This window comes from Rhinoderma darwinii, chromosome 2, assembly GCF_050947455.1.
Source record: "Rhinoderma darwinii isolate aRhiDar2 chromosome 2, aRhiDar2.hap1, whole genome shotgun sequence".
NCBI classification, from domain to species: Eukaryota; Metazoa; Chordata; class Amphibia; order Anura; family Rhinodermatidae; genus Rhinoderma; species Rhinoderma darwinii.
Window position 1 is genome coordinate 177,841,743 of NC_134688.1, and position 22,998 is coordinate 177,864,740.

General features: G+C 43.7%; 1 protein-coding gene across 4 annotated transcripts in view; it reads left to right on the top strand.

Annotated features, from left to right (window-relative positions):
• CUL4A (cullin 4A) overlaps nucleotides 1-22,998 on the top strand; it is a 69,272-nt gene that overhangs the window by 10,705 nt on the left and 35,569 nt on the right. For all 4 annotated transcript variants that reach the window (XM_075852534.1, XM_075852537.1, XM_075852535.1 and 1 more), the window contains exons 3-10: nucleotides 1,090-1,205; nucleotides 1,967-2,070; nucleotides 2,282-2,351; nucleotides 3,512-3,585; nucleotides 13,551-13,713; nucleotides 17,567-17,656; nucleotides 18,576-18,658; nucleotides 19,248-19,315. In XM_075852534.1, coding sequence (XP_075708649.1) covers nucleotides 1,090-1,205; nucleotides 1,967-2,070; nucleotides 2,282-2,351; nucleotides 3,512-3,585; nucleotides 13,551-13,713; nucleotides 17,567-17,656; nucleotides 18,576-18,658; nucleotides 19,248-19,315 — 768 coding nt within the window. The remainder of the gene's footprint in view (nucleotides 1-1,089; nucleotides 1,206-1,966; nucleotides 2,071-2,281; nucleotides 2,352-3,511; nucleotides 3,586-13,550; nucleotides 13,714-17,566; nucleotides 17,657-18,575; nucleotides 18,659-19,247; nucleotides 19,316-22,998) is intronic.

Consider the following 22,998-nt stretch of genomic DNA (forward strand, 5'->3'; position numbering starts at 1 on the left):
TCGGGCTTTACAATTTATTAAAGATACCTGGGGGGAGGAGGTGCACGCAAGCCCACAGGCAGTGCTGTTTCACTATATTCCTTTGGATCCAGGGGGGGAGGGACCACCTCTAGTGGCCCGGAAAGGAGTGCATATGGCTTTATTGGCTATCAAAAAGTGCATCTTGCGTCACTGGCTACAGGCATCGGTCCCGGAAATTGCGGAGGTCGTGATTACTCTCAAGACTTTATTGGGGTATGATAAGACGGACCTAGAGAAACACAAAGAAAGGTCTACAGAACAATTTTTTAAAACTTGGCGTAAATTCATAGAGCAACATTATCCCACAGCAGAGATAGGGATGTTCATGCGCACATTTCGACACACATCATGGTATAGTTCACAGAGTATCCAGGGCACGCTAGGCATGCTGGTGGCCAGTTAAGAAAATGTTCACCGAGATGGGGGAGAGTTGGGGGGAGGGAAGGGAATTGTTGGTTGTGTTTTGTTTTACTGCATACCTTGCAACTTAATGATGACAAGTAAAATGAAAAAGAATTTTGAAGCTGGAACACATTGTTATTTGGTGTATATATTATTGTATGTGTGATACACATTGCATACTTGTAACTGTTCTGGTTTTGAATAAAAATATATTTGAAAAAAAAAGACTGACGGTGTTGGGGTGCAGTCACACGCGGCAGACTTTGTTGCGGAAATTTCTGCTACTGAAAATCTGTTCTGTTTATCTGAATGGAACTTGCAGGAATCCATGCACCGGCGGCAGAAAAAACCCTATTCACACGAATGGAACAATATCGTCCGTGTATGCCTGAACCCTATTAGGAAACAAGCTGCAGTAAGATGCAAATAATTTATTAAGAGGTGCACACCTCTTAATAAATTTGTCGCTTTTAAGGCTGTAGATTTCCGCTATAATTTATGCCAGTTTCTGGCGTAAATTTATAGTAAATGTGTGGGACCGCGGATGGCGTTGTCCCTCCACTAAGCTCCTCACATGCTCAGAATGTGAACCACAACCCATGAAATATTATTGTGACATTGCCCCCTGGCTCCAGTTTCCATGTACAATCATTCTCGTTTTTCCAGACAAACCAAAGCTGCCTGATAATTACACTCAGGACACGTGGCAGAAGCTTCAAGAAGCCGTAAACGCCATAGAGAGCAGCACCTCTATAAAGTACAACTTGGAAGAACTTTATCAGGTATGACACCCCTCTTCATTTGCGGTGCCCCTCCCTTTACAGCTAATAGTTACCCCGTACGGAGCTTAGCAGCAGGCACGACCCAAAGCTTTTACTATTATTTAAGGCGGAAACTGCACCTGCCAGGATTCATTCAGTGTCGCACAGACAGCCAAAGTTGCGACAAATTTTTAAATGGCGTTTCTTAATACATCTCCCCCTTTGTGTGCATCTCTCATTAACCACTGTGTGAATACCGGCTTGCACAGGGGAAACGCAGAAAAGGAGCACTGGGGAATTTTTGCCGCCAAAGTAAAGCACAAAATTTGGAACCATATTTTATCCTAAGATGATGTGACTCTGAAATGATATCCCAGTTTAAAGTGTAGCTCCAGTTACTTAGGATGCTAGCTGTCTCATCGATGCCTCATCTGTAAAGTTCTGCAAATGTCTAAACTTTGGGCACGAGAGCTGGCGTTCTAGGTACCTGGATCTACAGTTTATTATGGCTCATGAGATTAAAAAGGTTGCAGGCCTATGGGATACATAATGCTAGAGATTTGGGCATTCTAATGTTTTGCAGATTAGTGGTAAGTTTTTTATGTAGCCACTTATTACTTTTACTTTATACTCTCCTGGGATAAGAATTCTAGAAGTGAAGGTTATCTAGTTGACCATTCCTGTAGGTTCAGTCTATCAGCCTAGAATAGTAGGTGGATGTGCGGAGTGTCTTTTTTTTTTTTTTTCTGCAGCATTAATTCTATATCTCCTTTTTTTTCTAGGCTGTTGAAAACCTCTGCTCTTATAAAGTTTCACATACATTATATAAACAACTCCGCCAAGTATGTGAGGAACATATGAAGTCTCAGATCCACCAGTTCAGTGAATATCCTTTATTAGCAGGTGTATACTTGTACAGAGATGGTGGATGTCCGGTTTCACATTGTATCATTGTAGCTTTTTTCATCACTCTCTAGATTGTATGCTGTTGTATGTCAGAATTAAACAGTTGTGTATTATATTGAATCACTCTGTATGTTCTCCCTGAATTACCATTTGTTTTTCATTGCATTTCCTTAACTTGGGTGATTTTGTACAGAATCTCTCGACAGCTTTCTGTTTTTAAAAAAGGTGAACTTGTGCTGGAAAGATCACTGTAGACAAATGGTAAGTTTACCTAGCTGCTTGAATTCTATACAGATTTAGAGGGCATGCTCATACCATATTACATGTAGTTTATATGTAGATATATACAAACCGGAAATACATTGTAAATACACTACTTCTCTTCTACTGAACACTGGAAACAGTCAGAAAGCTGGTTGTCGAACACATCCCTACAAGCTTAGCTTAGTCATTCATCCTTGTCCATTCATTTAAAGAGGGCCGTCACCTCTCCTGACATGTTCTTTTTAGCAAATACTTGTATTATCCATAATATAACAATTCTGGAGCATCTTCCCTTAGAACTCTACGTTGTGCCATTTCTCTGGTATTCCTCCTAGAAATGTATGAATAAATTGGCAACTAGGTGTGACCAGTTGGGGGTGTGTTCCTACAGAGATTGTCCAATCAGTGCTGACAAAATGATATTATAGGGACACCCCCCTTTGACAAGGGGAATGGTAACACCCATTTGTCAATTTATTCATACATTTCAAGGAGGAATACAAGATGCTCTGGAATGGCTATTTTATGGGAAATACAAGTATTTAACCCGTTAGTGACCGCCAATACGCCTTTTCACGGCTGCCACTAATGGGCTTTATTCTGATGCATATGCCTTTTCACGGTGCTGCATCAGAATAAGTAAACAGAGCAGGGAGCTGTCAAATGTCCCTGCTCTCAGCTGCTCAGTAGCTGAGGGCTGGGAGCGTCCCTGCTCGAACGTGTGAGATCTATATAAGTATCGATCTCACCCGTTTAAACCCTCAGATGCAGCGCTCAATAGCGAGCACCGCATCTGCTCCCTCCCTCTCTCTCCCACCGACACCTGGTGATAAGATCGCGGAGTGTCTGTGTATCCGATGGCAGCCGGGGGCCTAATAAAAGCCCCCAGGTCTGCCTGTAGTGAATGCCTGCTAGATCATGCCGGAGGCATGTCCTAGCAGATGCCTTTCCGTTTTACATGGACAGGCAGTAATACACTGCAATACAAAAGTATGTGTGCATGAGCCCTTAGTGATCTGGTAGATTGTCTCTCATTTTTTGGTGGCCAGAAATGTGATTATCATGTAGATTGGGTTTGATCCACAGGAAGTGCATTGCTTTTAGAGAGGTTCTGTACGTTAAGAGAGCTGAAAAAGATCTGTCTTTTATTTGTTTAGATCATGATTCGGAGCATTTTCTTATTTTTGGACCGAACCTACGTCTTGCAAAACTCTATGCTTCCTTCTATATGGTAAGTGTCCTAGTTACGCTCACTCTTCAGTAGAAGTTTCATGTTATCAGACTACAAACATAGCACAGTTGTTTAATTATTTTACCCTTTCCCTCAACAGACCATTTTAGTCTTTTTTTTTTTTTTTCTTTTTCGTTTTTTCATCCCGAGCAATAACTTTTTAATTTTTCCGTCGACATTGCCATATGAGAGCTTCTTTTTTGGACGGCAAGTTGTATTTTTTAATGACTCCATTTAATGTACTATATAATTTACTGAAAAACGTTAAAAAAAAAAAAACAATTGGTGGGTAGAATGGAAAACAATTGCGATTGTGAGGGGCCAATCGAATCACAGTTGGGGGGCCCACTCTGTCTAATGGCTTAGATGCCGTGGTCTTCTTGACCATGGCATCTAATGGGCTAAACGGCCAGGATCAGAGTTACTGTACTGACTGCTGATGGCATGAAGGGCTCAATTGTGCATGGCAATTATAAAAGTATAATCGTTGTTTCTGACTTCAGAATGCACCAATTATACAGAGATGAGCGGTGATACATATGTGCTGCTCTCCTCTACCCAGCAAAAGTGGTCGGTTACAGATCGCTCCTGCCAGTAGTTTTTCGTCCTATGCCGACCTCTAGCACAGGAAGAGGAAGCTACATGTGAGTGTATGTGGACCAGTCACTCACACAGAGAAGAGGACTGCGGCACAGAAGGAATAAGGGTGAACAAATAATGTATTCGGAAGGGCTGTGGCTAAAATAGGGGTTATTGCAGATTGCTATACGAGGCTGAGACTTTGGCGCATTGTACCTTAGATTATAAGGGCACTGTTGCTAACAGTGGGGGCATTGTGGCTGACAATTCGGGGTATTTGGCTTGGCAATAAGTGGAATTGTTGAAATTAATAGGGGGAATTATGACTGAAAATTTGGGGCGTTGTAGCGATTGTGAGGGGGCATTGTGTCTGGAAATAAGGGGTCATTCTGGCTGACACTGGGCATTGTGGCTGATAATAGGGGACATTAGGGCTGGTAATAGGGGGATTGTGGCAGGCAATAGTAGGGCATTGTAACTGACACGGGGACATTGTGGCTGCCAAAGGGTAAATATTGTGGTTGACACTGAAGTGCATTTTAGGGGCACACTGTAGCTGTCTATGTATGGTGGGCACACTGTGGCTGTCACTGTATGGGGGCACACTTTGAGTATGTGTATTGGGAGGGGTGAGCGCAATTTGTCTTGTCTGCCTAGGGTCCTTTACTACATTTGTGCGCTCCTGCTCCAACTTTAATACCAGTGCCACTGTAAAAATATAACTAGGTTTATTTTATTGTTTTGCAACGAACAGTGAAAGTCAGTACTGAAATATTGCTGACTGTACCTAAAAGCAGTCACATTCGCTCAGCAGATCCTTCGTTCTGAGGAAGCTTTGATTACTGAAAAAAACAATTGGGAAAATATTGAGTGAATATGTTCTTTACATTTTGCACAGCAAAATATTCAAAATGGCTTTCTGCTTTATTCTGACTCCATGACCAGGCTGTAAGTTGTAGGGCCCTTGAGACAATCTCACTGTATATGTCTGTATTGAACCGGTACTCACACCAAGACACTGTCAGATAGCGTCAACTCAGCTGAAGAGGCACGTGGGAAGTTTCCAGAGAAGTTTATTTTCAGGCTGAAATACTTGTAATGTACACAAACCAGCAGGTGAAAAGATGATATTTTGCCAGAGTTGAGCAGGAGATGACTACACAGTATGGGAACCATGAGGAAAGACAACTAAGCACAGAAAGAAGGGAGGAGCTATTACCTCAGAGCCTAGCTACAGGGAGATAGCAGGGACAAACTAAATAAAGCAAAGCAACTGCAATAGGAGCATATAACATAACATGACAGTGAATAGAAACCTAAGTCGAGGGACATGACACTCCCCGTCTGAAATCTTTAGATTTCACAATAAAATCAAACTTGAAAGAATGTCCTTGAATAATGTCCAGTAGTGGATCCTGGAACCTGAAAGACAAAAGGAACATGCAAACAATGACAATAGTTATAGTCCAAGTCTGTTGCCGATAGTCCACAACAGTAGGTATCCGCTTGTACAAGTTCCAAGTAAGAAACCCATCTTCGGATCGGGGAAGCCGCAACTTGCCAATACTTCCACCAACCCACTGTATATTCCAAATGGTAAGGTGTTCCAAATATAACACAGCTAGCAGCCAGCTGGGGGCTGTGTCCTTTATGTGCCTTCTTTCTTTGGAAGAAGAAGCACTAGTTCAGTGATTGGGCGGAAGAAAACTCGCACTGAGCCTCCTTTGGTCACCTTGACCTCTACCTTTCGAGTCTTTCCATCATCACTAGGCATAACCTTGGTAACAAGACCCATTGGCCATTCATTGCGATGGGCTTCCTTATCCTTTAGAAGAACAAGGTCACCTTCCTGGAGGTTAGGTCTCGACGTCTGCCATTTGTGACGGCTTTGAAGTATGTGCAAATACTCTGTCTTCCAGCGGTGCCAGAACACGTTGGACAGGTATTGTACCTGTTTCCATTGGCGTCGGTAAATGTCGCTGTGGTCAAAGATTCCCGGAGGGATTGCAGCAGTCCCGATCTTCTGGGTAAGAAGCGTAGCTGGGGTAAGAATAACTGGGGAATCAGGGTCCGAGGATACTGGGACTAGTGGCCTTGCATTGATTATGGCGGACACCTCTGCAAGAAAGGTGACCAAGATCTCATGAGTAAGCAAAGACTTGTGATCCAGCAACATGGAGTCAAGGATTTTGCGTGCAATTCCAATCATGCGTTCCCATGATCCTCCCATGTGAGACGAATGTGGAGGGTTAAACACCCATTGTTAGACAAGAAATTGTCTAACTGCAGTTCTTTGCTGGCTCCCACGAAGTTAGTGCCGCAGTCAGACCTCAGTTGCTTGACGGGTCCTCGGATAGAGAAGAATCTTCGGAGGGCATTGATGAAGCAAGAAGAATCCATAGACTCAATCACTTCGATGTGTACTGCTCGGATGCTGAGACATGTAAACAGCACAGCCCACCGTTTGCTGTTTGCGACTCCACCACGGGTCCTTCGTGTAACAACTGACCATGGGCCAAAGACATCCACCCCAACATAAGTAAAGGGCGGTTCCGTACTTAGTCGGTCTGCTGGGAGATTTGCCATTTGTTGTTGATGGTGTCTTCCTCTTAACTTATGACACTTGACACATTTATGGAGCACGGAAGAGATGCATCTCTTCATCCCTACGATCCACAAGCCGGCTGACCTGATGGCACCTTCCGTAAACTGTCTGCCTTGGTGCTGCACTCTTTCATGATGGTGTCGGACCAATAGTGTAGCAATATGATGCCGACCTGGTATAATGACAGGATTTTGTTCCTTGCTACTTAGATCAGATCTCACTATACGGCCGCCCACTCTCAGCAATTTGTGATGATCAAGCACTGGATTCAGTTCAAAGAGTGCACTGCTCTTGGAAAGATTGATACCCTTTGTAATATTGTCAATCTCCTGACTGTATACTTCTTGTTGCACACAACGGGTAATGACTTCTTCAGCATGTTCGATGTCTGCGACAGTAGGGTGTTCTTTACAGATATGCCAGCCATGACACTCTGATGTGTCCTTAGCAAAGCAGTGAGCGATATGAATTAGGTGAGCAACAGCTCGCACAATAGATGACCAATTTGAGAAGCGCTCAAAGCGATGTGACTTCAGCTTCAATTTTGGAATTACAGAAGTGAAGAGCGTGGTATTTGTAGGCCTGATTTCCTTGTCAGACTCGGGATCCACCATCTCATAGGTGGTGTTGGTAGGAATTAAACAGGGATCCTCATACAAGAATCTTGGAGGTGACAACCACATGTCACATAGGCCTGCTGCCGGTTCAGGTCTTGTTCCACGATCAGCTGGGTTAAGGTCAGTGGAGATGTACTGCCACTGCCCAGGAGTAGAAAAACTTCTAATGCGTTCTACTCTGTTGCTGACATATACATAGAATTGTTTTGTTTGGTTGTATATATAACCAAGCACAACTTTACTATCTGTGTAGAAAGCAAATGAATCAATTGCAATGTCCATTTCGTTTTTAATAACTTCAGCAATCTCTACTGCTAGCACAGCTGCACAAAGCTCAAGTCTTGGCACAGAGTGTGCGGGTTTTGGGGTTAGTTTGGCCTTACCCAGGACAAATCCACAGTGAGGCTTGTTGGTTCCTGGGATTCTCAGATAGGCTACTGCAGCTATGGCTTCGATAGACGCATCAGAGAAAATGTGTATTTCTCTTCTGATGGCAGCTGAAAGAGAGCTGGGAACGTAACAACGTGAGACTTGGAGTTGTTCTAATATTTTCAGAGACTCCTTCCATATCTTCCACCTTTGTTGTTTCTCAATAGGCAGAGAAGTATCCCAGTCTATGTTCTCAGTGGTAAACTGTCTCAGCAATTTCTTGCCTTGAATGGTGACGGGGGCTATGAAGCCAAGAGGATCATAGATGCTGTTCACAACAGATAAAACTCCTCGCTTGGTAAAAGGTTTGTCACTGGCTGACACTTGGAAGGTGAACGTGTCTTGCTTAATGTCCCACAGCAAACCTAGGCTTCGTTGTATAGGAGGAACATCAGAACCAAGATCGAGGTCTTTCAAGTTGGTTGCATGATCTTCAGAGGGGAACGCTTTCATTACCTTCTGGCTGTTAGAGATAATCTTGTGAAGTCTGAGATTTACTACAGACAGCATTGCCTGCGTTCTGGTGAGGAGATCGATTGCCTCTTCACTTGTGGGTAAGGATTTAAGTCCATCGTCTACATAGAAGTTCTTCTCAACAAATTGACGAGCATCAGATCCATACCCCTTCTCACCTTCCTGGGCTGTCCTTCTCAATCCATAGATTGCTACAGCAGGAGAGGGGCTGTTGCCGAAGACATGTACCTTCATCCGGTAATCTGTGACCTTGTTGTTGACATCATTGTCTTTGTGCCATAGAAACCTGAGGTAGTTCCTGTTGTCTTCCTTGACAATGAAGCAGTGGAACATTTGCTGGATGTCAGCCATTACTGCAACAGGTTCTTGTCTGAAGCGGATGAGTACTCCTATGAGGTTGTTGTTTAGGTTAGGCCCAGTGAGGAGCAGGTTGTTTAGAGAAACGCCTTCATGCTGAGCGCTGGAATCAAACACCACTCTGATTTGATTAGGCTTGCGAGGGTGATACACGCCAAAGGATGGAAGGTACCAGCATTCTTCTCCTTCCTTTAGTGGTGGTGCAGGTTCTGCATGATCTCTATCAAATATATTTTGCATGAAGTCTACAAAATGTTTTTCCATCTCTGGTTTCCTCTTTAGGGTGCGTTTTAAAGAGGAAAATCTCGAAACTGCTTGCTGTAGATTGTTTGGTAATTTTGGTCTTGGGGAACGGAAAGGCAAAGGTGCTACCCAGCTGTTAGACTCATCCTGAGCAAATTCTTTGTCCATAACCTTGAGAAATTCTTTATCCTCTCTTGCAAGTGCCAACTTATTGTCTTCACTTGTAGAATTGAACACTGTTGCTCCAAGACTGTCATCCCAGGACAGGAATGTGTTCATATTATCTTGGTGGTCAAGCTGCCACTTACTGTTGCTCAGCTTCTCTTTCACCCAGTAATGGTGTGGGCATGGCTGAAAATAAGTGTTGCGACCATTTGGCAAAATGTGAGTTTTAAATGAGGAAATCTTGGTAGGCTTCTTCATCTTGTCTATACAGACGTTGCCTATGATAACCCAACCTAAATCAAGGCGTTGGGCAAACGGAGCATCATGTGGTCCGTTGATTTGCTGGCGTACCTTATGTACCCTGAGAATGTCTCTACCGAGCAGAAGTAGGATCTCTGCACTCTTGTCAAGGGCTGGTATTTCTTTCGCTATAGCCCTTAGATGAGTGTGATGAAGAGCAGCCTCTGACGTAGGAATCTCATCTTTGTTGGATGGTATCTGGTTGCACTCAACAAGTGTGGGTAAGGGTATCTCCTGATTGTTGAGAGAAGCCACTATAAGTCCACTGGCTCTTCTTCCGGAGACCTCTGTAATGCCACTACAAGTACCCAAGGTGTAAGGGTAAGCATCTCCTTTTAAGTTGAACAGGTCAAAGAGTTCTGATCTTGCGAGTGAACGGTTGCTCTGATCGTCCAGGATGGTATACACCTTTACGGCCCTTTCCGGTTGACCCTTGGGGTATACGTTGACTAGACATATCTTTGCGCAGGACTTGTCGCAAAGGTCGTCTCCGCAGACTTCTGTGCATGAAGAAGATACAGTAGTAAGATTTGCTGCTTGCTCTGCATTCTCCCCGCCATGATTTATCGCAGGAGTGGAATGTGCAGGTGGTGCAGGACTGAATTGAGATGGATGGAGCGCTTGCACATGGTCCTCACAGCCGCACTCTATGCATTTAATAGTAGTTTTACAGTCTTTAGCGAAATGTTCAGTAGACGCACAACATCTGTAACATACCCTAAATTTCTTTAGAAGCTCTTTGCGTTCCTGGAGCGGTTTCTTTCTGAAGCCAATGCATTTCTTGAGAGGATGTGGCTTCTTATGAATAGGACATAGGCGATTAGGATTTTCAATCTTTTCACCTTGGTTGTACTTGTCTGGAGCTGATGAGGGTGTGGGAAGGACATCAGTCTTTTTCACTGACACTGGACCTCTGTGGTTTCTATAGTTAGAACGTGGGCTGTCGTACTTAGGATGGGGTGAACCAGGACCACTGGACTCACTGGAGGTAAAGCTTGGGTCATTCTTGGATTCTGCAATGTTCCTGATAAATTCACAGAAGTAAGAAAATGGAGGAAAGGAGACTTGCTTTTCTTTTTTGTATCTCGACCCAAGTGTAGTCCACCTTTCTTGAATATTGTACGGCAGCTTGGAAACTATTGGGTTTACCCCACGAGCTGTGTCTAGGTAACTGAGGCCAGGTAGGTGTGGGTCTGCCTTGGCCAGCTGGAGCTCTAAGAGTAGGTCGCTGAGCTCTTGGAATTTTTCATTGTCTTTGCCAGATATTTTTGGAAAACCTTGCAGCCGTTTAAACAGAGCATTCTCTATGGCTTCAGGACTGCCAAAGCTTTGTTCCAGTCTCTCCCAAGCAGCGATGAGGCCTGCAGTTGGATTCTCAATGTGGACAGATCTCAATCTCTTGACACGTTCTGTAGACTGTGGACCGAGCCACCTGATCAGCAGATCTAGTTCTTCAGCAGCAGTAATGCCAATGTCACTAATAACGGTTCTGAAGGCACATTTCCAGCCCCTGTAGTTCTCAGGCTGGTCGTCAAACCTTGTGAGGCCGGTTTTAGTAAGTTCGCGGCGAACCATGTATCTTGCAAACTCTGTCATGTCAGTTCTCTCTGACTTTGGGCAGAGTATTGCTGGCTGAGTAGTGCTGATCATATTATTTGCGGTGTTCTGGCTAAGAGACATAGGGAAATACGGGTCTGCACGGGCGTTCAATCCAGGAGATAGTTTAAAGTCCATAGGTTTAGCTACACATGGAACTGGAACTATGTGGTTGTCAGGAGTCTGGTGACTTGCTAGCATATTGGATTTCACCTGGGCGTCTGTGTAATGAGCTTGCTGAGGTGCAGGGTTCTGGTGCAATGTGGTATGTGGAGAAAGGTAAGGATGACAAATTGGTAATGCATTGTACTGACCTTGGATGCAGAATGCTGCAGAAGAATCTGTGCCCCGTTGCTCTGGAGAAATATTTGCGCTGTCAGGATCATTAGCAGCAATCACAGGTTCACTGTTTTGGCTTAGTACGTAGTCTCTTGTGCGCTTAAGAGGATCTTCTACCTCCACTTCACATACACTGATGCTGTCTCTTTCACTTCCCCTGGCAGCTTCTTCTAAAACCTTTAACCTTGCCATAGCTGTGGCATGCTCGCATTGTTTGTTTAAAGTTTCTATTTCCGCCTTTTGGCGCGCTGCATCGGCTTCCATATCTGCCTTTTTTTGCGCAAAGACGGCCTGTATTTTAGTAGCCTCTGCTTCAGCCCGCGCTCTTATGAGCTGTTCGCTGAGCGTGGAATATTTTGAAGATCTTGACTTAGAAGATAGTTTTGAACGACTGGTAAACTTAGAAATGCGAGACGACGTTTCCTGTAATTGCGCGATTCTTGCCTCTGTGTTAGACTTAATTTTGCATACTAGGCTGTCTCGTTCCAAATTAAGTTTCTGGAAGCTTTCAAATTCTTCTAAAGAATCCTTTGTATTAAGTTTCTTCAAAATGCCAACATATTCCTGGCTTTTCAGTGAATAATGTTCATATGCTGTACAAAGCTGTTCTAGAGCTCCCTCTAGTGGTGAAACATTGTGAGCAGGCTGTGAGATGGTGGAGATGTGACTCAGCAATCTTTGCCAGAAGTTTGAGACAGCAGAAGAAAGTTCATGTTTTGCACCTTCTAGATTCTCTGTAACCTTCCATGTAGGCTTAGCAGAGCGTTTAGCTCTCTCACTGTACTGCAGACTAGGATCCATACTTTCTTCGGACTGTAGGTACTGTTCACCTTGAGAAGACTGTGCAATGTTCTCTTCAGACATGACACCTCACAGACAGGATGTGGATAATACAGAGGTGGGGGTGCTAGCTTGCTAGAAGGGTCTATGCTGTGGGGTCACACACACTGATGATTTCTTCTGCAGGCAGTTGCTTGTCTGTGACTATCTCTGCAGGAGCTGCACACTGACTATACAGCAGGATCTGGCAGATATATTAAGCATCTTTTCACTATTCTGACTCCATGACCAGGCTGTAAGTTGTAGGGCCCTTGAGACAATCTCACTGTATATGTCTGTATTGAACCGGTACTCACACCAAGACACTGTCAGATAGCGTCAACTCAGCTGAAGAGGCACGTGGGAAGTTTCCAGAGAAGTTTATTTTCAGGCTGAAATACTTGTAATGTACACAAACCAGCAGGTGAAAAGATGATATTTTGCCAGAGTTGAGCAGGAGATGACTACACAGTATGGGAACCATGAGGAAAGACAACTAAGCACAGAAAGAAGGGAGGAGCTATTACCTCAGAGCCTAGCTACAGGGAGATAGCAGGGACAAACTAAATAAAGCAAAGCAACTGCAATAGGAGCATATAACATAACATGACAATGAATAGAAACCTAAGTCGAGGGACATGACATGCTTCCTTTATGTCGTGATCAATGTAGGATTAGATGATAACCTGCACTGGTACATCACTAGCCCTACAACTCAGAAACCATGGTTTCCATGTACCGTACATAAATGATTCTGGATGTATTGGTGGCCACCGGACCAGAACGAAACTATTTGCATTCTCTTTATGTATTTCACTTGAATTTAAATATTTCACTATTGTTTTACGGTTATGCTTCCATTTTCAGTTTATATTTTTATACATGCACACCATTTACTACACTGTTAGGGGGGATTCACACAAACGTGATTTGCGTCCATGCAGCCCGCGTGCTTTTCACGCGGGTCGCACAGACCTATGCAAGTCTATGGGGCAGTGCAGACTGTCCGTGAGTCCGCTGCGTAAAACTCACGACATGTTCTATATTTCGGCATTTTTCACGCATCACGCACACATTAAAGTCAATAGGTGCGTGAAAATCACGCGCACCACACGGAAGCACTTCTGTGGGACGCGCGTGATTTGCGCAACAGCAGTAAAAGAATGAATGTAAACAGAAAAGCACCACGTGGCAGCTGTGCGAAAAGCACACAGCCGCGCACCATATGAACATGACACACGGAGCTGTCACGCTGCTGCCACGCGTGCAAAACGCAGCGTTTTTTGCGCGTGCAAAACGCTCACGTTCGTGTGAATCCGCCCTTATTCTCAACTCCAAATCCAGTTCATGTGATCATGCTCCTCTATAAAGCAGGGCTTGCTTGAGTAGTAAACCAGACGTTTAAAAGACAGTCCTATCTTTTGTTCCCTCTTTCTGTGTAGGGATATGGGCTTGGAGTTGTTCCGTTGTCATGTTGTAAGTGACAAGTTGGTTCAGACAAAAACAATAGATGGCATCCTCCTTCTGATTGAGAAAGAGCGCTCCGGAGAGGCTGTGGACCGAAGCCTGTTGAGAAGTTTACTTGGCATGCTCTCTGACTTACAAGTAAGTATCTTAATCCCTTCGTGACCGGTCTATTTTAGGCCTTAATGACAAGCAATGTTTTTTGTTTTTTCATCGTTGCATTTAAAGAGCTCTAACTTTTTTATTTTTCCATCGACATAGCGATATGAAGACTTGTTTTTTTGCCCGATGAGTTGTATTTTTTAATGGCACCAACTTTTATTAACTTTTTTTGGGAGGGGAATAAAAAAAACAGCAATTCCGCCATTGTTCTATGCATTTTAAATGGACACAGTGCGGCGTAAATAACATGTTACCTTTTATTTTAGTCGGTACGATTACGGCGATACCACATATGTATCACTGTGAAAAGGAGAGTTAAATAGAAGTCTATCTATGGAGGTATCGATGGATTGTATAGGCCAGGCTTGTTTTTAACCATTTTCAAAGGTGGATCCCGAAGAGAAAACTATAAATGGACGCTTTATGTTTCTCCTATTTATTTGAATTCTATCCTGGTTTTGGTTAGAGGGAATTTTCCATGATTAAAACTTTCTCTGTTAGTTCACACAAAACATAACCATTTATTGAAGTAGAATCCTTTAAAAAAAATAAAATAATCTCCTGTGTCTAGATATTGCTGTTATATATTTGTTATGGCGCTGCCTGGTGATCTTCTGATTTTATCTCAGAGTCCGCCTAGTTCTGGTGAGAAGACGCCACTTCTAGTGCGCTGATTCTTATTGGCTGGCTGGCATAATAGCAGGATTTGGATGGTGAGACTGAGCTACCGGCCATTTGTGTCCACCGGCACTGGACATATTAGGTGGACGTTCTGAGAGTTAATCAAAAGAACCGCAGAAGGCGCCATTAGACGTATGTATCAGCAACATATAGACACAGAAGCATTTCTTTAAAATGATCCTAATTGAAAACGTCTAATGTTTTGAGTGATCTTACAGAGAAATTTAACCCTGGCAATAGGACATTGATTTTTACTGGTTCCGGACCACCTGCTGTAGATTTATGGCGGACGGCCCTGGCCTCTGGAGCTCGCCGTATAGCATAATTATGGCTGCGCTTCAGGCACTATGCATGCGCGATCACGTACACTCAGACCTGTGCCCTGGTTGTTGCCAAGAGCACTGGGCAGTGATCAGGGACTAATCTGTGTGGTCCCTGATCCTGTGATTGCTGTGAGAACCTATCACAGCAATCCCATATATATTTGTTTGTAAAATTTCTAGCAGGGAATCTCCTGCCTCTTTTCTTCTCCTTACACTTTCTTTCAGTGTGAGGAGGAGAAGAAGAGAGAATCGCTGCCAGAAGAATACAGTGTATCACGCAATACATTATTTCTATATCTAGCTATATATATATATATATATATATCAGCAAACAAAAGTGTAGAGAAAAGGCGGGTGCCCTGCAAGTAATCCCGATCCAAAGATTATTCAAACAAGAGAAAAACTGTGATTTATTCAGCCAACATCGTGCAGTGCGACAAGCTGAGAAAAAAAATCCCAGTGTGGAATTGAAACGTCGCACTGCAAAATGTTGGCTGAATACATCACTAGGTTTTTTTACATTCTTAGGCTATGTTCACATCTGCGTTAGGGCTCCGTTCCAACATAGTCGACTACGGCATTCATCCGGTCAAAACGACGGAACCCTTGCACAATGTAGACAAGCTGAAACCATTGGCACCAGATCCGTCACCATTGAATTCAATGGTGATGGAAACCTGTGGTTTCAGTTTGTGTCAGTCAGGGCTCCGTTCCGACGAAAAGCTCAGACGGAACGTTGGAACAAAGCCCTGCTGCAGATGTGAACGAAGCCTTAGACTACATTCACACAACAGTGAAAAAAATGGCCTTTAAAAACTGATCAACTGTCAGTTTTTCATGGCCATTTTGCAACAGTGTGTTCTCAAAATTTCATCCATTTCTAATCCGTCTGTCCGCTTTTAATGGGCGTTTGTCACCCGTTTGCCATGCGTATTTCATGGCCATTAAAAAAAAAAGGATGGATTTCATTTGTCAGGGTTTTTTTTGGTCCCAACCCCCTTGAAAACACCACAGTGCCCATATAGATAGTGCCGCAATGTCCCTGTATATAGTGCCACAGTGCTGTAGATAATGCAAACATTGGGCCAGGATACACATAGTACCACAGTGCCCACATAGTGCCTCAGTGCCCAATGCAGATAGTGCCACAGTGCCTACATATTAAATGACATGGTGCCCACATACGAAGTGCCAGAGCCCACACAGTGCCCATGTAGATAGCGCCACAGTGCCCACGTAGATAGTGCCACAGTGTCCCCTGCAGATAGTGGCGCACCACCCACCCTGTAATTAGCACCCCCCTTTAGATGGCACCTCCCCTGCTTGTAGATAGCATCACCCGCCTCCCCTGTAGATATGTCCACTGTTTCTGTAGGAGCGGAATCCCTCTGGATGGGGATTCCGCTCATAGACGGAGCCTCGGACTCCTCTGTCCATATATGGACAGAGCGTGGAATCCTCTGCCAGAGCGGGCCGGGGATTCCGCTCATAGACGGAGCCTATGACGTCTCTGTCCATATATGGACAGTGACGTCAGGAGATCGGAATCCTCTGCCAGAGCGGGCCGGGGATTCCGCCTCAGGAGTAACGCTTTGACGTCACTGTCCATATATGAATAGTGACGCCAGGGATTTCTCCAGGAGCGAAATCCCCTGCCAGAGTGGGTCGGGGATTCCGCTCCAGGAGTAACCCCTTGACGTAACTGTCCATGTATAGATAGTGATGCCAGGGGCTCCTCCAGGAGCGGAATCCGGCCAGAGCGGGGTCCTATGGGGAGCTACAGTGGTGCTATCTACGGGGGATGGGGAGGTTGCTATCTACAGGCAGGGGGATGCTATTTACATGGAGGGGTGCTATCTACTAGGCAGGAGTCCCCGTTGCAGCCTTCTGTTGAAGGTATACATCGGGAGTCCCTGACGCATACCTCCGACAGAAGGCAGAAAATGCAGTTTGAAAGGGGCGCTAGAGTTGCAGCTTTTCTGCATCCACTTTACATAGAAGCTGCATCACGGCGCTTTCAGCCGAATCTGTCAGTGTGCTGGAGTGACGTCTCAGCTCAGAGGAACAGATGAGCGGAAATCCAAACGTAAACTGTCGCTTTCGTATGCATTACCGTTGATTTCAATGGTATTTTATTCTCTTTCAGTTGGTATCAGTTTGCCCCCGTTCCGCTAGGTTTCTATTTTTTTTCCACGGAAACAATAGCGTAGTCGACTAGTGGAAGCAAACTGATACTAACTAATAGAGAAAAAATACAATTGAAATCAATGGTAATGCAAACAGAAGCGACCTGGCTTTCCATTCATCTGCTCCTGTACAGATAGGTTGAATGGAACAGATGAACAGAAGCCAGCGCTGATGTGAACAGGCACTTAGTGTGTTCGCTTGGTGGACCAAGTTACAACCGGTGAAGCATGAATAATACAATAAGTTCATATAGACACATTGAGGATTCTGTCACACTTTAGGCGAAGATTCTGCACCTAAATTCCGACAGAATCCGCTAATATTACGCCAGCAATGAATATAAATGGGGTATTTCAATTGTACACACAATCTGGAAAATATCCGCGCAGTGATACAAAAAGCTGCAGATTCGCTCCATTGAATTATAATGAGGCTAATTCGCGTAGGGATCCGCTGTTCAATCCGTAGCAGAAGTCCAAGTTTCAGCAGCCTATGACAAACCTGTGCCTTGTAAACATGGTCTAATGGAGAACTTTTATATCCTTTTTATGTAAGCTTAAACCTTATTTTGTTGTGGAGCCAATTTGTGCATTGATTATTTTCTTTTCTGTACTTCTTCTGGTTTTACTTCATTTGTGCAGGTCTATAAAGATTCATTTGAAGGAAGGTTTTTGGAGGATACAAGTTGCTTGTATGCGGCTGAAGGGCAGAGGTTAATGCAAGAGAGAGAGGTGGGTATGGCTAGATGGTAACCTTGTGGATTGATGGGTTTTCTTTGTGCAGAAGTTTTAAAAATGGCGTCTTAAATGCATTGCATTTTCAGAAGTGTAGTTACCAATATGACGTATAAAGATGTGTTCGGTGACTGACCTGATTTTGTGATGGAGAATAATTAATGATGGGCTTCATTGGATTGTCTGGTTTACAAAACCTATTTCCCGATACAGTATTGAGGAATTGTTAGTTAATAGAGGGAGGTCCCACATTCTGGACTCTCACCTCTATAGAGTAGAAACTGGCTATAAAGAGCATCCCTGTCTCTGGAGGACTCGGTACAAGACACCGTGTCCAGGGGGCCCTTTTAACAAAAAAAGATTATTAAAAGCAGAAAACACCTTTAAAGAGCAGCTCATCTGAATGAAGTTGAATTTTGAACATACTAGCAAGTAGCAATTTTATTTCTAAGTATGCTTTGGGTTTTCCTGTTAATATGGTATTGTGCTGGTTGTTACTATGAGGGCCACAACCGTAGTTTTCACCCGTAATTCTGGATCAGGTAATTACGGATGAAATTGCGGACCCATTCATTTCTATAGGCCACAGACACCCTCCCGTATATTTACGAATGTGTGTCCGGGCCGTAAGAAATGATCCGCAAACTATGGAACATGTCTTATTCTTGTCCACAATTGCGGCACGGGTTCACCCATAGAAGTCTGAGGTCGCTTCCACAACTGCGGACGGCTACAAATGTGCACCTGTATTTGTAGATCCGTGTTTGCGGACAGTAAAAATCCTTTCGGTCGTGTACATGAGGCCTGAGAGTGTACGCTAGAAAACGAGCCTGGATGCCAATAATGCGTGGTAATATATACCTGTTGTAACAATTTTGACATAAACTGTCATTTGCTTTCATGCCACAATATTTAGATTCCTGAGTACTTACATCATGTGAATAGGCGCTTAGAAGAAGAGGCTGACAGAGTCATTACATATTTGGACCATGGGACGCAGTAAGTTTTATAAAGTATTGTCTTATTATTATTATTATTATTATTATTATTAAAAGGGTTGTCTCCCCAAGACATCCCGTGTTTATATACCCTGTTAGGACTTCTGAATGTAATATAGGATAGATCCCTTATTAGCCAAAGTCAAGAGCTGCTACATAAAGCTGTTTTCCATCTGGAGGACTCGCCTTTTCCTTGCATTAATGTCCGTGTGCACCGTGCATTGCTTTATGCAGTGATACTGTGGAGAAATGGACAGTAGCGGACCGCTAGATGATCTACCCCTCTCCCTGCTCCCATGATCAATACATCTTCAGGGTAAAATTCAAGCAAATGGATTGCCCAAGCTACGCCTTTGAGTTACTTTGCATAAAATGCTACAGAACTTCTAACATTAACCATGTGCAATTGTGAGTAAAACGGCTGTGTACCCCTTGAATAATGATTGTACGTGGTAGGTGTGGGGCTCTTATATACTATATGTGGGGAACAGATGCAGTTAAAATAGGATTATCAGATATTCTTTTAAACGGCTTGTATGAAATCATTTGTATATGCTACAAGAAGTAACGTCCTATATTCTATCACGCAGTAAACCTTTGATCGCTTGTGTGGAGAAACAGCTACTGGGAGAACACTTGGTTGCCATCTTACAAAAAGGTAAGCCCTACTTATTTCAGCAAATGTAAGATTGCCTATTTTATATTTCATTTCTCAAGTGCATTCGTATATTCAGAGGAAGATCTTGATCAATGGTAAAATCAATAAAGAAATGTGGTGGTTCTTGACCTGCTCTTTTTTTAACGCTTGTCCGGGATTTAGGAAATGAATCTCTATTACCATAAAATAAAGTTAAACTACTTTCTCATATATCTTGTGTTTCATGTCTGCAAAATTTCTCTAATCCATAACTTTTTTCCTGGCACATAAACAAATAGTTTTGCTGGCTGGTTTTTGTGGTTTCCTCCACTGACGTCACTGTGTTTGTGGGTGAAGAGGTTGGGTTACTGCCAGCACCCACATCACAACACTTTATCTCGTAACTGCACCACCTTGTACTCTGTGTCCTCACATCGAGACAGAGGCTGTGCTTGTGCCCCTATTCTGGAATATGCAGTTTGGAAGGGGCGCTATCACCCAAGCTGCTCGAACTACAGCCCCCTCCCCCCCCCCCCTGGTGTCTTTTGACAAAGTAAACTGAAGTGCAACTTTATTGGTAAATTATTAAAGTTCAAAAAGCCCCCTTAAATAGACGGTGTACTATTCAATAGCCACCTTGCAAAACAAACGATGATGAGAGCGCCCCAAATCCTACTTTTCTACTCCTTGTTCTTCCTAAAATTGTCACATAAACTCTGCTTATTTTCCATTTTGCTCTGCTATAGTAAATATGAGAACATTCTATGTCCAGATATCCTGTGGGCTGTGTAGAGGAGGATCCTGTCGCCCGTAGTCATCGCCCTTAGGTGCTGGAATATAGCAGAAGAGTCTAGACAGAATATAACACAACATATGTAAAAATAGCTTTCTCAAGAACTCTTTACATGCTATATGTGGATGTTCTGTCCATCTAGCGGTGTGTTTATTTTACCTCTTCATTATCCTGTTTATACTAAGTGAGGGTACATGAAATAGTTGTGACGTTTTGTAACGCATTTTTATGTAATCTTCTTTTCTATCAACCAATTAAGTAAAATCATTAGATTCCTATTAGATAAAATATTTCACTTTGCTTAAAATACTAAAGAAAAAATAAGAAGTATATTAAAAGTGGTAACATTGTAAATGAATGACTCTTTTTAAAGTGCTGACGTGGCATCTGCCATTACTACCTCCTGGGGTAATGCAATACTTACATAGGTTGAAAAAAGATACAGGTCCATCAAGTTCAAAGTGGTTGGAAATGATATAATAATAAAACTATTAACATACACCTGTTATAAATTTGAATTGTCCTCTTTTGAAGTACTACATGTGCTAGGACAGCCTGACAACAACAACAACATAGCCCTCTTCCAGTTTTCATTGGCTCAAATTCGGAGTATTAAAGTGGTATAACAAAATTGTTTGCCTCCTTCATGCAGGTTGCGGCTGGGAGGGGGATGAAGAAAGGGTTCCCATGTTCTGGCAAACGGTGGGGGTCCCAGTGGTCGGACCCCCACCAGTCTAGCATTTTTCACCTATCCAATGGATCGTTGAAAATGCAAGAGAGTGGAATACCCCTTTTTAAGCTGCAAACATTCTCATAAATATAAATGCTGAGCCCCCGGGTACAGTACCTGCGACAACAATGGGGCAGAAAACTTTTCTATTTGCTGTATCAGTAGCTGTATTACTCAGACAGAAGCATCAGCAACTGTATTGTAATCCCCAATGACTGGGACTGAAGCAGAGCAGAGGCTGGAAGTGGGCTGTGTGCGGTCGTACTGGCATGTTCCACGAGGCGATGCACAGAAACACCAAAATAAATAAACTACACCCTCCTGATGGCAGCCCCAGCAAACCGCTGATTTTGCCTGTTGGAACCTTCTCTGGTTGATGCAGGGGGAATGTAGTATTAAATGGCGCCCATTCTTACAGAGCGGCTCTCCATTCTGGCTCATAGAGGGGGGTCCTAATAGGGCATTTGGATAGCGGTAGTCTCCTGACTAAGCAAATAAATATTTGTTTATAAGATTTTCAAGAGTAAAAGTAATCGGCAAGATGATCTTAAAGTGATACTGTCATGAGAGTGTGAGACTTTACACAAGGTCCTCTTAGCAATTCTGATCTGAGGAGAGCTAGTGACTGGGCTCTCTACAGGATCCACTGCTGGCCCATCCAGTTCACAAATCGGAAGTGGCATGCAGTTAGATTTCAAGGTGGCTGTGCCACTGGTTTAACTCTTAATGTGCATCCTCGAAATGTCCTTATTTAACCCCTTAATGACCGGGCCTGAAAATACCTTAATGACCAGCTAAATGTTTCTGTTTTTGCCTCTCTGCCTTTTAGCAGCCATAACTTTTTTATTTTTTCATTGACGTGGCTGTATGAGGCCTTGTTTTATGCGAGAGAAATAGTATTTTTTTTTTTCCACAGTTTGGGGGGTAAAAAAAATCTTTTTTTACGGTGTGAATATAGGAAAAAGCGATTCTCGACATTGCTTTTCTTGTTTATTTTTTATCCCGTTCACGTTTCACGCTAAATAACCCATTAGATTAATTATTCAGGTTATTACGGCCGTGTAGATACCTAATATGTGTAGTTTTTTTGTTTTTATTTAGTGTAGGGGCAATAAAATGTATTTTATGCAAAATAATGACTTTTTTATGGGACTTTTTTATTTCTTTATTTTTTTGTTACTTTTTTTTTTTTATCTCATCAAGGGATAACTTTTATTTTTTACTTGCAATGTATTAGCATACTTCTGTATGCTAATGCATTACACTGTGTCACTATGACACAGGCTGCTGATCGGGCAGCACATAGTGTGCCCGAACAGTAGGCAAACGGAACAGACAGCCCTGGGGTCCTTTGTAGGTCCCCAGGACTGACTGCAGAGGGATTCCCTGGTGTTTGATTGCATCACTGGAATCCCGGTGATGCGATCAAAGAGGGGAATTCTCTTTGATCATGCCGCGGTCACGGACCGCGACAAAGGGTTAAACAGCTGGAGTCCGAATGTTTTCCGACCCCAGCGTTGTTCAGGAGGCTGTTCTAAGATCAGGAGCTGTTAGTAACAGCTCCTGCTTAGAGGATGAGCGCTCACACGAGTGCTCATCAGCCTCTCCTACAGTGACGCCAAAAGACGTCGCTGCAGACTAAGCACCTGCACCGCCTGATGTCAAAAGACAGTGGGCGGTCGGGAAGGTGTTAGGCCTCATGCACACGACCGTAGCCATGTGCACGGCCGTGATTTTCGGGTCGGCCGGCAGCAGACTGTCAGCCGCAAGCCGCCCGCAATGCACTTGGCCGCGGCCATTATTTTCAATGAGCCCGGACCGCAGAAGACGGCCGTAAAAAGACATGTCCATTCTTTCTGCGGTGCGGGCTCCCGGGCCATGCACGGACCGTAAAAACTACGATCGTGTGCATGGCCCCATAGAAATGAATGGGGCCGCAATTGTCCCGTGGATTTTCGGGGGACTTGCGGCCGCACGTTCGTGTGCATGGGGCCTTAAAGTCTCATGTCGATTAGCTGTTGTCGCCAGGGAAAGTCTCTTCTGGACATGCATTTTCGCTGCAGAGGAAATGTGTGCGTTATTACATTCTGGCCATTCAAATAAATGCCAACCATGTATTGCATGAATGCACTGGGTCTGCCAGAGCGGGAGCAGCTCTTATATTGCGGCTTTATGTTCTGG